The 14810-nt window shown below is 44.2% G+C and overlaps 1 protein-coding gene across 1 annotated transcript in view; it reads right to left on the reverse strand.

Moving 5' to 3' along the window:
- RBMX2 (RNA binding motif protein X-linked 2) overlaps nt 1–3367 on the reverse strand; it is a 13021-nt gene extending 9654 nt beyond the window's left edge. Inside the window, exons 1-3 of the mRNA XM_017507487.2 lie at nt 3275–3367; nt 2947–3062; nt 1520–1573 (exon numbers count right to left, since the gene is read on the reverse strand). Of these exons, the coding sequence (XP_017362976.1) occupies nt 1520–1573; nt 2947–3062; nt 3275–3279 (175 nt within the window). The 5' untranslated portion in view covers nt 3280–3367. The remainder of the gene's footprint in view (nt 1–1519; nt 1574–2946; nt 3063–3274) is intronic.
- Nucleotides 3368–14810: the final 11443 nt, after the last annotated feature.

The following is a 14810-nucleotide window of genomic DNA, read 5'->3' on the forward strand; positions in this document are numbered from 1 at the left end:
CAATCTTGGCTCACTGCAACCTCCGTCTCCTGGATTCAAGCAATTCTCCTGCCTCAGCCTCCCAAGCAGCTGGGATAACAGGTGCGCACAACCACACCCAGCTAATTTTTGTATTTTTAGCACAGACGGGGTTTCCCCATGTTGGCTATGCTGGTCTCAAACTCCCGACCTCGTGATCGCCCGCCTCGGCCTCCCAAAGTGTTGGGATTACAGGTGTGAGCCACTGTGCCCGGCCAACAAAGTAGTTTTTCAAAAGGCACTGTTATTAGCGGCAAAGGCAATCTTCATGGAGATTAACCAGAATAGAGAATCAGAATAAACTAACACACACACACATGCTAACTGATCATCACTCAGTGTATGTAGAACTAAACAGCTCCAAGATGGAAGGCTGAATTGGGTAGAAGTACCACAAATGGGGTAGAAATTATAGGCTGCACCTGCTGTTAACTTCCCAACATCCAGAAGTTGGAGGAAGCAATCTTTGTCCCTGCCAGGGCCCTCCAACCATGCGGGTTGCCCAGGTTCTCTATCACAGCCTTCTTCTCACGGGTATTGCCTAATTCCTTTCCCATGGCTTGCCGCCCCATAAGAGGCCCAACCACTTGGCCAGGGCCCTCTGTCCATGGATGGCCCTACCATCCTGCCATGGCAATCCCTCTGCCAGGGTATGCTACCTGTTTGCCTGGCCAGCCCCTTTTGCCATGGTCCTCTAGCGGTACATGCCATCCAACTTCTCTGTACTATGTTCCCAAGGCCCACAAAACCCAAACATAGTGCTCCTCTGCACCTGTGATCTACCAAGGTCCTCTGGTCCTGTGGACTAACTGTGCTGTTTAGCTCTGGGGTTGCATGCCAGTCTGCCCAGCCCCTCTCCTACCAGCTGCTACTACCAGTATGAGCCGCCAACACCTTCTCCCACCAAGTGCTACTGCTCAGCAGAATGAAGAATATACAGGTCTCCTATTCATTCTCGTTCCTCATCAGCCTGTGATTCTCAGCCTCCAGGTAGAGACTGGCTTTGCTCACTAACCTTACACTCATCGAGAAACAAAGAAAGCAAACTACAACCTGTACCTTCTGTTTTTTACCCCACTTCTTCTGTGTTTTGCCCCAATCCTATGATGCCACACAGGTTAGGGCCAGAAGGGCCCTGTGACCATGGGTTACCCCTAGTTTGCAAAAGCCAAGGAGGCGGACCAACATGGTACCTTCCTGAGGGTTCCAATCTGTTCTAGTCTAGGCCCAGGCTGAACAGGCCTCAGTGAAAGACAACAGAAATAGACCTGAATTCCCAAGATGGCCTCCCAAATTAACCAACTTCTTGGATCTCCCACAGGAGAACATTCTAGAACCATGTCCTGGGACTGATCCAGACTAGAGCAGAATCTCCAACCCTCCCCATGCAGTGATGCCATTCAGCCTAGAGTGAAAATAAGTGGTTTTTGTGATGCCACAAAATGCATTATAGAAACAAAGTACTCTGTCGACTCAGGAGGCAGGAAATGAACGGCGACTTACTGTGAGAACACACAGATGATGTCCCCTTCAGTCAGTTCATAAGGAAGCCCTCCTAAAAGAGAAAACCACATTTCAGTTCACCCAACATTTACCAAGTGTTTACTACGTACCATGCACTAGGCCAGGCATTAGGGGTGCAAACAGTAAGCAATAGGCCCTGCCCTTAAAGAAATCAAGTCTGGGCTGGCCACAGTGGCTCATGCAGAGCACCTGAGGTCAGGAATTCAAGGCCAGCCTGGCCAACATGGCGAAACCCTGTCTCTACTAAAAATACAAAAAAAAATTAGCCAGGCAAGGTGGCAGGCACCTGTAATCCCAGCTACTCAGGAGGCTGAAGCAGGAGACTCACTTGAACCCAGGAGGCAGAGACTGTAGTGAGCCGAGATAGCACCATTGCACTCCAGCCTGGGCAAGAAGAGTGAAACTCCAACTCAAAAAAAAATCAGGTCTGATGCAATGACAGAAGTACATGTAAGGTGCCAGTAGTACAGGAAAAGGAGTGATTAACTTTGAGTGGAAGTCAGAGTCACCACTAACTAAACTAATCTGATCACTCAGTCCTCCTGGCACCCCAAATACTATGGACAAAGCAGATAGTTTCCATCACAAACCTCTGCTTCCACAAACATGTTGAATTCATCTGCTCATTATCCACAAATTTACAGCTGTGATACAAAATCGGTCTACATATGTCATGGTTAATCCCACCTAAACATAGACAAAGGTTGCAAAGACACTGTTAAGCATTTCCTAGGAAATAATTTCCCCTCCAAATGTTTCTTTCCCAATCTGTAAGATGAGGATATTAGCACATAACTCACAGGATTGTTATAAGAATTAAATAAAACGATGCATATAAAGTGCTTAGCACAATGTTTGGTACAATAACCTCTTTGAAATGTCAAACTGTACAATTAGTGTTTGTGACACAAAGTGAGTACAGGAATGGGAATGTGGCCATGGACAGAAGACAGCAGCTAATTAGAGGAGCAAAGTGAATTTAGGAAGGGAAGGGGAATGAGAGAGGGTGGTGGTAGCAATGTGGGCCTGTAGCTAAGACCATGATTTCTAGAATACTATAGTTCTGCTTGTTGCACTTACTAGCTATGTGACCTTTATGAAGTCCCTTAACTTCTCTGCACCCCAATTTCCTCAGCCGTATAATGGGTCAGGGGTGAGAGAAATAACAACAGTCCCTGAACCTTAGCACAGCAAATAGCAAACAGTAACTCTCATGATTTGGCAGGGAAATAAAACTAAAAATGGGGGAGAAAAGAGATGGAACACGGATTCCCGGGCAGACAGCAGATGGATATAAAGGTGGGCGATGAATGTAGGCAAAAGTGAAGGGTGGGAACGTTGAAATCGTCAAAAACCGAGTAGGATAATCTTGGGAGCACTGTGAGAGAAAGATGTGGACCTCACCCAGGAAGATCCAGGCGCTGTCCTTGTACTCGGAGTGCCAGGACACCTTATCGGCCACCCCAAGCTGGACCTCTCGTTCATTCAGCTCGTTGATCAGCTTCACTTTAGTTAAAGGGCTGCAAGATGGGGGAATGGGGAGGGAGGAGGAAAGCAGACAAGTTAAGTGCGAGTAGGCAGGAGCAGAGAGAGAGCAAAACTAGGGGACGAGCTGTTCTAGTCACCGAGCCTCTCCCGCCTCTCTACACCGCAGACTCTCTACCACCCCAGCCCCGGCGGGCCACCCCGGGCGGCTCGCTGCTCCCTCCTCAAAAGAAAGCTAACGCCTTACTTCATCTCCGCCAGCTCGCGCTCAGCATTCAGGTATCAGCGCCCAGATGAGGCAGCGCAGCGCATGCGCGACCCCGGCGCCGGTTGCCGGTTGAGTCGGTGACCTCGCGCCGGAAGAGCTAGGGCGTGCCGAGTCGCGGCGCCTGCGCACTAGCAGCCTTCCGCGCTTTGTGCGATTACCGCTGGTGGAGATGATTTTTCTCTAGTTTTTCGCTTTTTCTTCTCTGTGAAATGGAGTAAAGGCGCGAGCCTGGGCTGTTGCAGGACCCCCAGCTCTTGAACGGTGTCTGAAACTGGTTAGATTAGCTATAAATATTTTCTGAGTGAACGGAACAAGCAGTCTGATGTGGCGACTTTAGTCTCAGCCCCCGCTCTCAGACCAGAGTCCCACTTGGACTTTCGCTCCTAGTCAGTTGCTCACACACAGCCCCATCAAAGCGTCCCAGTCATGGCAGAAAAGTGAAGAAGATAAGTGAAAGGGTAAATCTGTTGTCCTTATCCCAAAACACAGGCAACAGACCAGTGTGCCTCTATAGGCTGAAGGGAATACCTACAGATTTGCACGAGAGCCACTGTGCTCACTCTTTTCCATCGACTCTCCTAGTTGAGGAGGAGGCAGAAATTAATATTGTTAAATTAATAGCTAACAATTGAACAGATGATGTACTATACGATGCTAGAGTATGTGCTAAGCTATTTACATGTATTGTCTCTCCACCCTCACAACGACCCAATAAAGCAGATAAAATTACAATCCCCTGGCCAGGCACAGTAGCTCATGCCTGTAATCCCAGCACTTTGGGAGGCCAAGGCAGGAGTATTGCTTGAGCTCAGGAGTTCAAAACCAGCCTGGGCAACATAGCAAGACCCTGTCTCGAAAATAAAGGGGTAAAAAAGGGGGCCAGTCATCGTGGCTCACGCCTGTCATCCCAGCACTTTGGGAGGCTGGGGTGGGCGGATCACCTGAGGTCAGGAGTTCAAGACCAGCCCAGCCAACATGGTGAAACTCTTGTCTCTATTAAAAATACAAATATTAGCCAGACATGGTGGTACATGGTTGTAATCCCAGCTACTCAGGAGGCTGAGGCAGGAGAACCACTTAAACCTGGGAGGCAGAGGTTGCAGTGAGCCAAGATCACACCACTGCACTCCAGCCTGGTGATAGAGCAAGACTCCTTTCAAAAAAAAGAAAGAAAGAAAGAAAGAAAAAGAAATTTCCACTATTATTTTGTAGAGGAAGAAATGAGGCTCAAAGGAATTAATTAACTTGAAAGGTACTCTACCTGCACCCGTCAGGTCAGGTTGATTTAACTAGTCGTTACCGAACATCTAGATTTGTCCTGTATAGCTAAAGTCTGTAGACAGGAGTATCAGGGTGGGTCCTCTGCCCTCAAGGAGCTAATATTATAATTAAGGGGACAAGATATATTTGCTTGATAGATTTCAACCAGAAATATCTAGAAACCAGTAGAAGAGATGGTTGACATATGTGATTTAAGCCATATTGACAATTTGAATCCATCTTGCACGTGTCCACATCAATACGTGCTCTTGGACCATGATGTTCTAAAAGTGAAAGTCCAGAGCTGTGTGGCCTAGCTCAGAGCACCAGCTATTAGGTCCTTCATAAAATGCATTCTGGTGATGATGACAACTATACCCTCAACTGGCTCACCATGTAACCAGTGTCCTGACAAGAAGGAGAACAAAGGCTGCCCACCAATGACAGTTTCTCCTCATTCATTCTGTGTCTGTTCCCCCTTCCCCATTCCAACCCAGCTATTCATTAACTTTGTAAAATTATCTTGGCAATGAAAGCTAAACAGTGACAGATTGCATATAGGGTTTATCTGCTCCTTGGAATCTCAGGTTGCTTAGTTGTGGGTTGAAGTAGCCACTGCAGAGTGGTAAACTAGCATGCAGCATTATCTTGCTGGCTTCTTCAAATGGTTGTGAAATGAAAGAATTGAGACTACACCTGGGGATCAGTCATCAGTGTTCAGAGGGAAGCTGGAGCAAAAGAGTAGAATAAGATCAATTTAGTTTGAGAATATGAGAAGGCTATTATTACTATGGAGCTGGTAGTTTCAGCAAAGGTATTCCGAAGGCAAGAGAGCTGAATGTTGCCCCAGTTTGCCTGGAACTGAGAGGTTCCTGAGACTTCTGACTTTCAGAGCTAAAATTGGCAAGCCCAGAGCAAACCAGGATGGTCGATCACCCTAGGAGATCCTGAAGTAAATAACGAAGCAAGGAAGTCAGATTCTCCATAGATGTACTTGCAATTGGCAGGAATTGGTAGGTAAGATGATGCCTAGAGATAGCCATACGTCTGAATTGAAAAGTGATGGGGATGCCGAGGACCCTCTGAACTTAACATCTGAAAGTGGGACCAAGGTTTGGCATCGAAGGTGGCTATAAGTGATCTCCACTGATAACATCCATTTAGCAAATATTCTATGCAGTATTTAGTTCTGCCTTCTGAGGGCAATGCTAAGGTAGGCCCCACATTCAAGGAAAGGCTGAACTATCTATCTAGCCAGAGTCATTTCCCCACTTCCCACCACCACACCATACCCCCAAACAGTTTTTCCTCCAGACTTCCCTATTTTGGGCAATGCTATCACCAATTTCCTGGTTGCCCAGGCTCAAAAACATGGGTGTCATATTTCAGTCTTCTCTATTTTTCACCTCAACATATCCATCCACTCAACAAATCCTAACAATTGTACTACTGCAGTATCTATAAAATGTGTCTCTTCCAGTCACAGTCCTATGTGAGTCATTAGCACATGCCTCCTAGCTCTTTCAGTACTCTTCTAGCTGCCCCAGCCCTCATTCTCCATTCTTTTCTGTCGTTGCTCCCCCACTAAAAGGCTCAACTTAAGCTGGGCTCCACTTCTATCCATTCCCTCAAAGGCCCCTTTCATCATCCCACCTAGGCACCTCTGCTGAAAAAGCCGCATACCCCTGGGCCAGCCTCCTCTCTCTTACTGAAATCTACCCAAGCTCCAAACCTCCAACAAGTCATCCATCATGCAGGAAACCTTTCCTGACCTTATGAGCCCACAGTGATGGCTCTCACTTCTGAACTCTGAAACTGCAAAACTCCTTTATGTTCTACTCCCAGAAAGACTATGAAATCCTGGAAGATAAAGGCTCTGCATTTATAAGCCCCTCAGAACCTCAAGCCTCAACCATTTTCCTACATATATAGAATGCAAACAATATACTTATTGGTTAATGATATTGAAAAATCACACAACTGATTCCCTTTAGGAAAACAGATGAGGGGAGGAGGGAGAGAAGACTTTCTTTTCCCTTTTTTCTTTTCTATATGGTTAGAATTTTTCTTTTCTTTTTTTGAGTCAGAGTCTTACTCTGTTGCCCAGACTGGAGTGCAGTGGTGCAATCTTGGTTCACTGCAACCTCTGCCTCCCAGGTTCAAGTGATTCTCCTGTCTCGGCCTCCTGAGTAACTGTAACTACAGGCATGTGCCACCATGCAGGGCTAATTTTTTTTTTTTTTTGTATTTTTGGTAAAGATGGGGTTTCACCATGTTGGTCATGCTGGTCTCAAACTCCAGACTCTAAATGATCTGCTTGCCTCAGCCTCCCAAAGTGTTGGGATTACAGCATGAGCCACCACTCCTGGCCAGAATTTTCTTACCTTTATCCAGATATCACATATTTTTTATTTTCATGTTATCTTGGCAGAGAGTTCATGACCTTTATTTTCTTGCTTTTCTTTTATTCATTCAACAAATGTTTATTGAACAACTATTAACAACCACCCAACCAACCAGCCAACCAACCAGCCATTACTTACTACTAAGTGCCAGACACTGTTCAAGGTGCTAGGGTTATAACAGTGAAAAAGGCAAGTAAAGTTCCTGTCCTCATGGAGCTTACATTCTTATTGGGGAAGAAGGAAAATAAACATAAATATATATACAATGTTGATAAGTATTATAAAGGAAAAATGAAGCAGGCTATGGAGCTAGAGTGATGGGGTGTTGCTATTTTAAAAAGGGTAGAATCGAATACAATCAAAGAAGGCCTCCCTGCTAAAGTGACAGAGTCAGAGACCTGCAAGAAGACCGGGAGTAAGCCATGTGAATGTCTGGGAAAAGAGTGTTGTTCTGAGACAGTGTATTTCAGAAACAGCAAGGAGGCCAGTGTGGCTGGAGAGGTGTTGGCAAGGGGGAGAATGATAGATTTTTGCTTATTTGAGAAAATCTTATTTAGTACCTACCATGTACCTGACACTGTTCTAGGTACTCTACATGCATAAATTCATTTACTTCTTACAACAACCCTATGAGGCAGATATTATTATCCTCATTTGGTAGATGAGGAAACAGAGGCACAGAGAGGTTAAGTTGCTTGCCCTAGGTCACACAGGTGGTAAATGGTAGAACCAGGATTTGAATCCAGGTCATATGGCTCCGAAGTCTGCACTCTTAACCTCTAAACACAGGATAAGTCAGGATAAAGAGAGCAGGTCAAACATGGCCATGTTAGGTACTGGCTTCAGAATTTACTCAATGGGAGGTAGGGGGTCACCAAAGAACTTTGATTTGATGTACATTTTAACAGGTTCACCTTAGCTGCTGTGTTGATAACAGACCAGGAAGGGCGCAGGGGTTGCCTACGGTAGAAGCAGGAAGACCAGTTTGTAAGCTCTACAATAAATCAGATGATGGATGGTGGTGGTTTGTCTCCAGGTGACAGCAAAGAAGGTGGTGTTCCATGCTGGTATTGTTCCAAACTAAAAAATACTGTATTTTTAAATAAAAATAAATAAGAACACACATGATACCAACATAAAGGCACATCCTGTGTTTGTCAGTGCTCAGACATGAGCCTAGATGCTGGGGATATTACAGTGAACAAGACCACAAGACACAGTCCCTGCCCTTGAGCAGCTCAGTGTTGCAAGATAGTTACAGATATGAATAAACACTTTGTATTCAAGGTGATGAATGTCACATTGAATGTATGAATAAAACACCTTTAGAACCAGCTGAGGGATAATTAATTCTGACTGTTGGGGGTCAAAGGAAGCTGGGGGTGAAAAGTAGATTATCAGGGAAAGTCACATCGAGTCAGGCAACTATTGAGCTGGGCCTTGAAGACAGTCATATATAGATGGAAGACACAGGATGCTTACCACACAGAAACAGCATTTCAAGCAGTGGAACCACCAGAGGCAAAAGCATCAAAGTGTGAAAAGCATATAATATGATCAGGGGATGGGATGGGGCAGGGTGGTAATTACTGAAGAGAAGGATGGAAGAGTTCTGGCCATTTTGTGAAGGGCTTTGTAGATGTCACCAAGAAGTTCTGATTCTAGCCAATAGGCAATGAGAAGTGATCATATAGCTTAATTATTCAGTCATTCAACCAGTCAACCAGCTGGCCACTTTTGTTGAGGACTTGCTATAGGCAGATACTGTTTTAGGTGCTGAGAATACAAAGGTGAACATGCGCAGCCTATAAGGAAAACATATATGTGGGGACAAAAATGTAATCTGAGCATGTTTCTTTGAGCCTGGGAGTGACAAGCCTCTTTGATCACTTTGGAACTAGTGTGGAGGATGGATTGAAGGCATGCTGGGAGATCAGCTAGGACACCAGTTGTCTGTGATGAGCAGAACCAAAGAAAGTCAACAGATTTCATAGCCACAACATGCTGATTAAAGTAGATGTGGGTAGTGAGGAAAACATCTAAGGATAACACTTAAGTTTCCAGCTTGAGACACTAGTTGGGTTGTGACACACTTTGCCAAGGTAAAACAGGCAAGAAGCCCAGTTTTGAAGAAAACTAATGAATTCAATTGGTAAATCAGTTAAAAATACCTGAAGAGTCAATAAAGGAGACTCAGAAGAGAATGACAGAGGAAGATAGGAAAAGCAGGAGAAATTGTATTCTAAAAGAAAAGGGAGGGGCCTGGTTGTTCACACCTGCAATCCCAACACTTTAAGAGGCCAAGGTGGGAGGATCGCTTGAGGCTAGGAGTTCAGGACCAACCTGGGCAACATAGTGAGGCCCCCATTTCTACAAAAAATTAAAAAATATATCTGGACATGGTGATGTGAGCCTATAGTCCTAGCCACTTGGGAGGCTGAGGTGGGAGGATCGCTTAGGCCCAGGAAGAGGGGGCTGCAGAGAGCTGTGACTGTGTCATTGCACACCACCCTGGGTCACAGAGCAAGACCCTGTCTCTAAAAAAAAATACAAAATTATATTAAAATAAAAGGGTGTGAAAGGTGATCATTATTGTCAAATACTGCAGAAAAGTTCTCTTGTTAGAAGCACCTTTAATTTTTCAATGTTTTCACTCAGTTATTTCAATTGATCCAAAACAACATCACCATCAGGAAAACTGATTTTAGAGGACCCATATATCTAACCAGCATGCCATCCTGTACTTACCTGCTCCCATGATGAAGACTTAAGTGTCTGATGGAAGCAAAACACAAGTCTAAAAGAGCAGATGTGGACCACACTTTCCTTGTGTTAAGAAAGCAGATTAAGTGTATTTGTTTATAAGGTGTGTTCCTTAATTGTAGGTTGCCTGGGAATAAGAAAATAAGAAACGATGCATCATGTTAACAGAAGATCTTATCAACTCTTCCAGGGATATTGACTTAGGATCCATGCATGATCTTTAGGGAGTTTATGAGGACCCTGAATTTGTGTGTATGATGTGTTTGCATGTGAACATGTGCATTTTTGAGAAGGTCCATAGCTTCCGTAAGATTCTAAAATAGTTCCATAATTCAAAAACAATAGCTAAGGACAACTGATTTAGAGCATATAATGATTGCCTATGAATTACCATCATCCACAGATAACTGAGAGCAGTTTGCAAAGCTTAGCAAGCATCTGTTGTAGTAGAATTTGCATGAGTTATGTGAGACAGAGATAGATAAATTGGAAGCACAGTTGCACTGCCATGAGCTCCCTCGTGGCTCAGCACAGCTGCTAGCTCCCAGCAATCTGACACTTATGTAGACTTTTGAGGGTCTGGACAGAGAATCCCAAACTCTTGAGGAGGAGGCGGCCAAGTTGCCTTCAGGGGTGAGTATGCCTACTAAAAGACACCCAACAGATGTCCTTTTACCACCTGCCTGTCATTGTTCACCTTTCCTCCACTGCCTAAGCCAGAGCAGCAATTTTTCCTACCTCAAGCAGCACAAATTTCAGAAGCTTCCAAGGTTCTTGATGAGCTGATTAAAAAGCAGAATCTAGTTCCAGGGAAGAAAGGAAGAAAGTAGAGAAAAAAAAATTGCTGGGGGAGCAGATGGCTCCAGTTCTACTAGAACCCAGCTGTAATCACAAATCACATTTACTCTAAATTTGTAATGTGAAGTTCCCATTGGCATGCAGACCTAAAGATCATGCTAGCTGGACTGAACCAAATGGGACAGTGAGACCCAGTGGGAGGAGAAGTAGCACTGGGCAGATCTAACTGGAGCTGAATGTAAAAGCATGTTTCAGGGATAACAGCAACCTACCTAGAGCAGGAGTTCCCAAATGGTCATCACAATTTCACCTAAGCAGGTAAGTCCCCCCAAGCCAATGACTAGTGCCCACTCCCTGTTCTCCAAAAGATTCCTTGCATGGGCGGCTTTTACCCTCCCCTTATTCATTTTCACTGTTCTGAGCCAGAGTTTTCCTGGGGTGCTCTGCTGCCCAAGGTGAAGAAGCCAGTTACCAGGAGTGCTAGATGAAACAGTAATCCAGAGTATAGGAGATGGTCTGCAGATTAGGGGAAGGAATGAGTGGGCCACGGCTCAAAGAAACCAGATCACCGAGACATGACACTGTAAAGACCAGAGCACATGAGTACTCAGGGACAAGGTGAGGACAATGCTAAGCTTCCAGAGAAGAAGCACAGGATGGGTCTGTCTTGGTTCAAATCACAATGATGTTGCATGAAGGCTGGAAGCGTTCTACCCTGGAGTGGCAGGAGGTGGCATCCTTCATGAGGGTGGATGCAGGTTTTCAATGCTATGGGATGATGCCACACAGCTTGCATTCTATCTCTGGTCAGCAACTTACATTCTGGAGAGACCAGGTGGGACACATAAAGCTTGGCAGACCTGGGTTCAAATCCCAGTTCTACCACTTGCTACCTATAGAAACAGGCAATTTAATTAGCTTCAAGTAACTTTTTTGTGGTAGCTTTTCCAAGTTATGAAATGGTGATAATATCACCTCTTGGAGATATTGCGAGGATTGTGATAATAGATGGGTATTACTAATATTAACAATAATATTCTAAGATTCCAAATACTCCCAGCCATTGTTACAACTCCCCGACCCCTTCTGCAACCGCCAAATCTTACCCCCTAGTGAACTAAACCAGTTCTTCCTTAGGAAAAAGTTGGAAATCACTTTCTGAGAGTTGGAGGGCTGCTATATAAAACTCTGCCTAGCATGACCCCATGACTAGTGTCTTTCTTGAAGAATACACTTCAAGAAAGATTTTCAATGAAAAAAGCTAGAACCATTCATTGAATATATATTTTCTCCCCTCACCCCACCCTATTCCACAAGCTATGGACATTGGCCAAAAAGGTATGTGTGTTTTTACTCAACTCCCATTCTGCAGGGGAAGAAAGGATTTGAGCCTACTAGTTGTAACTATATAAATACTTTTTTTAATGGGGCAAGAAGGTTCTGAGTCCTGAGTGACAAATGAAAATGTCTTCAGGAACCATGCTAGGTCCCTGAAGGGCTCCTCTGGCTTGCATGAATCACAGCTAAGATACAACAAAGAGCAATCCAGAAGTGCCTCAAAGTGTCCTATTTGTCCAGCTAGACAGGAGCAGAGCCTTTCCAAGGATTGCTTTCTCCCTGCAGAGTGCCCTCTGCTGGGTTTCCTGGGCACTGGCATTTTGGCATCTCAGGCCAACAATGCTACTCTTTCCTGGCTGCCTAGGAACCTTTGTAGTATTGCAGCCAAATGCCTCTTGGGCAGTAGCCTCTGCCAAGCAGCAATAAAACCAGGACCGAGTTTTTTAATTGTCTCCGCATACTAACCCTTGAAACCAATGTATTAGTTTCCCATTGCCACTTGAACAAATTATCACAAACTTTGTGGCTTAAAACAACACAAATCTGTTGTCTTCCAGTTGTCGAGGTCAGAAGTCTGAAATCAGTTTCACTGAGCTAAAGTCAGAGTGTTGGTGGGGCTGATTCCTTCTGGAGGCTCTAGGAGAATATTCCTTGCCTTGCCTTTTCTGACTTCCAGAGGCCTCCTGAATCCTTGGCATGTGATCCCTTCCTTGCATCACTCCAGTCACTGGCCTCTGTCGTCACATCTCCAAAACTGCCCACTCTGTTCTTCTGACTCCCTCCTGTAAGGACCCTTGTGATGAAATCACTGGGCTCACAGGGAAAATCCAGGATAATCTCTCCATCTCAAGATCCTTAGCTTACTCACATCTGCAAAGTAGCTTTTGCCAAGTAAAGTCATATATTCGCAGATTCCAGGGATCAGGATGTGGACACCTATGCGGAGGGGCATTATTCAGCCTACCATACCCAGGCTTCTGCAACATGGAATAGCAAAAAGACCATTGGACTAGGAGTAAGGAGAACTGGATTCCAATCCCAGCTCTGCCACCCCTTTCTAGCTGGGTAACCTTGGGCAGGTCCGTTTATCTCTCCAAGCCTCAGCTTCTTTACTTATGAAATGGAGATGATAATAACCCATAGCTCATAACGTTATTGAATGTATGAAAAGCTCTTTCCTAGCATAGTAATTAGCATAGAGTAGGCACTCCATAAACCTGCTGTATAGGCGATGTTTGTGTGGGGAGACAGGATGAGTAGTTAGTTAGAAGGCTACAGTAATAGTGCAGATGAAAGATAATAAAGTACTGAATGAAAGAGGCAATAACAAGAATGGAAAGTAGGAGTGATAAGATAAATGGAGAGATACACATGAGTCCAGATTTATACACTTCCTTGGGCTCAGGGTAAAATGACCCCCATTTTCCAGGATCATTGGACTTTATCAACAAAGAAAGGCTTCAACTACTTCTCAGCCTAACAACCTTAAAAAAAAAAAAAAACCCAAAGTATAAAAGTATAAAACCCAAAGTATAAAAAGTTTGAAGGCCAGAGGTGCTAGGATGTGCAGAGGCACAGAGACACAAACTGGGAACAAAACTGGACAAGATGTAATCTCTATGGTTGACATGAGATGGGACAAACTCTTGGTGGCTGTCTACATGTCTTCAACAAGCTGCTGGCTGATATGTCAATTTCCAACATCTTCCACTTACAAGTGGTGTAGCCTTGGGCAAAAAAGTCACCCTCTCTGTGTGCCTTGGTTTCCCCACCTGTAAAATCAAGGCATGAATAGTACCTACCTTACTGAATTGTCGTGAAGGCTAAATGAAAATCCGTGTTGTATATTTAGCACAGTACCTGTCACTTAAAGGCCCCATAAATGTTAGCTAGTATCATCCATTGCTGCAAGAAGACTCAGATGCCCCAGAAGAATAGGGCTATTTCCTCAAAGCACCTCCCCCTTCACAAAGAGCCTCAAATACTGATTCTCTCACCCTGGCTTGTCCTACAAGACAAATGGGAGAGTTATCCTGGATTTCTCTCAATCCACATACACCCCTCTCTCTATAGTTGTAGCCCAGGCCGGTAAAAGCAATATGAGTAAAAGGAAATACACGTCCTCTCTGTCTCTGTCTCTCTCTCTTTCTCTTTTGTGTATATATGTATGTGTTATTTTAATATATATAATGTGTATACTATATAGTGTACATATGTATCTGTGAATTTTGTATATAATGTATATATTACATATATAAAATAGTGTATATATGTATGTGTATATATAAATATGTACAGTTCTGTGCCACATAATGATGTTTCAGTCAACAATGGACCACATATATGATGGTGGTCCCATAAAATTATAATACTGTATTCTTACTGTACCTTTTCTGTTTAGATACACAAATACTTATCATTGTGTAATAATTACAGTATTCAGTACAGTAACAAGCTACAGGTTTGTAGCCTAGGAGCAATAGACCATACCACATAGCCTAGATGTGCAGTAGGCTATACCGTCTCGGTTTGTGTAAGTACACTGTGATGTTCACACAATGATGAAATTGCCTAATGATGCATTTTTCAGAATATATCTCTATCATTAAGAGATATGTGACTATATATATTTGTGTGTGTGTGTGTGTGTGCACTCACACACACATGCATTTTTGTGTCGTTTGGAAAATTCCTTTGCAAAATGGTGCCTGAGCTGGAACAGGGAGAGGAAGTTAAGGGGGATGGTTTTTTCTTTTGAAATTACATAGATATATTCTCACTGTGAAAATATATGACAAGTTGTCCAGGCATGGTGGCTCATGCCTACAATCCCAGCACTTTGGGAGGCCGAGGTGGGAGAATAACGAGGTCAGGGGTTCGAAACTAGCCTGGCCAACATGGTGAAATCCTGTCTTTACTAAAAATACAAAAATTAGCCAGGCGTGGTGACG

This window comes from Cebus imitator, unplaced genomic scaffold (genome assembly GCF_001604975.1).
Source record: "Cebus imitator isolate Cc_AM_T3 unplaced genomic scaffold, Cebus_imitator-1.0 Scaffold376, whole genome shotgun sequence".
Lineage (NCBI taxonomy): Eukaryota > Metazoa > Chordata > Mammalia > Primates > Cebidae > Cebus > Cebus imitator.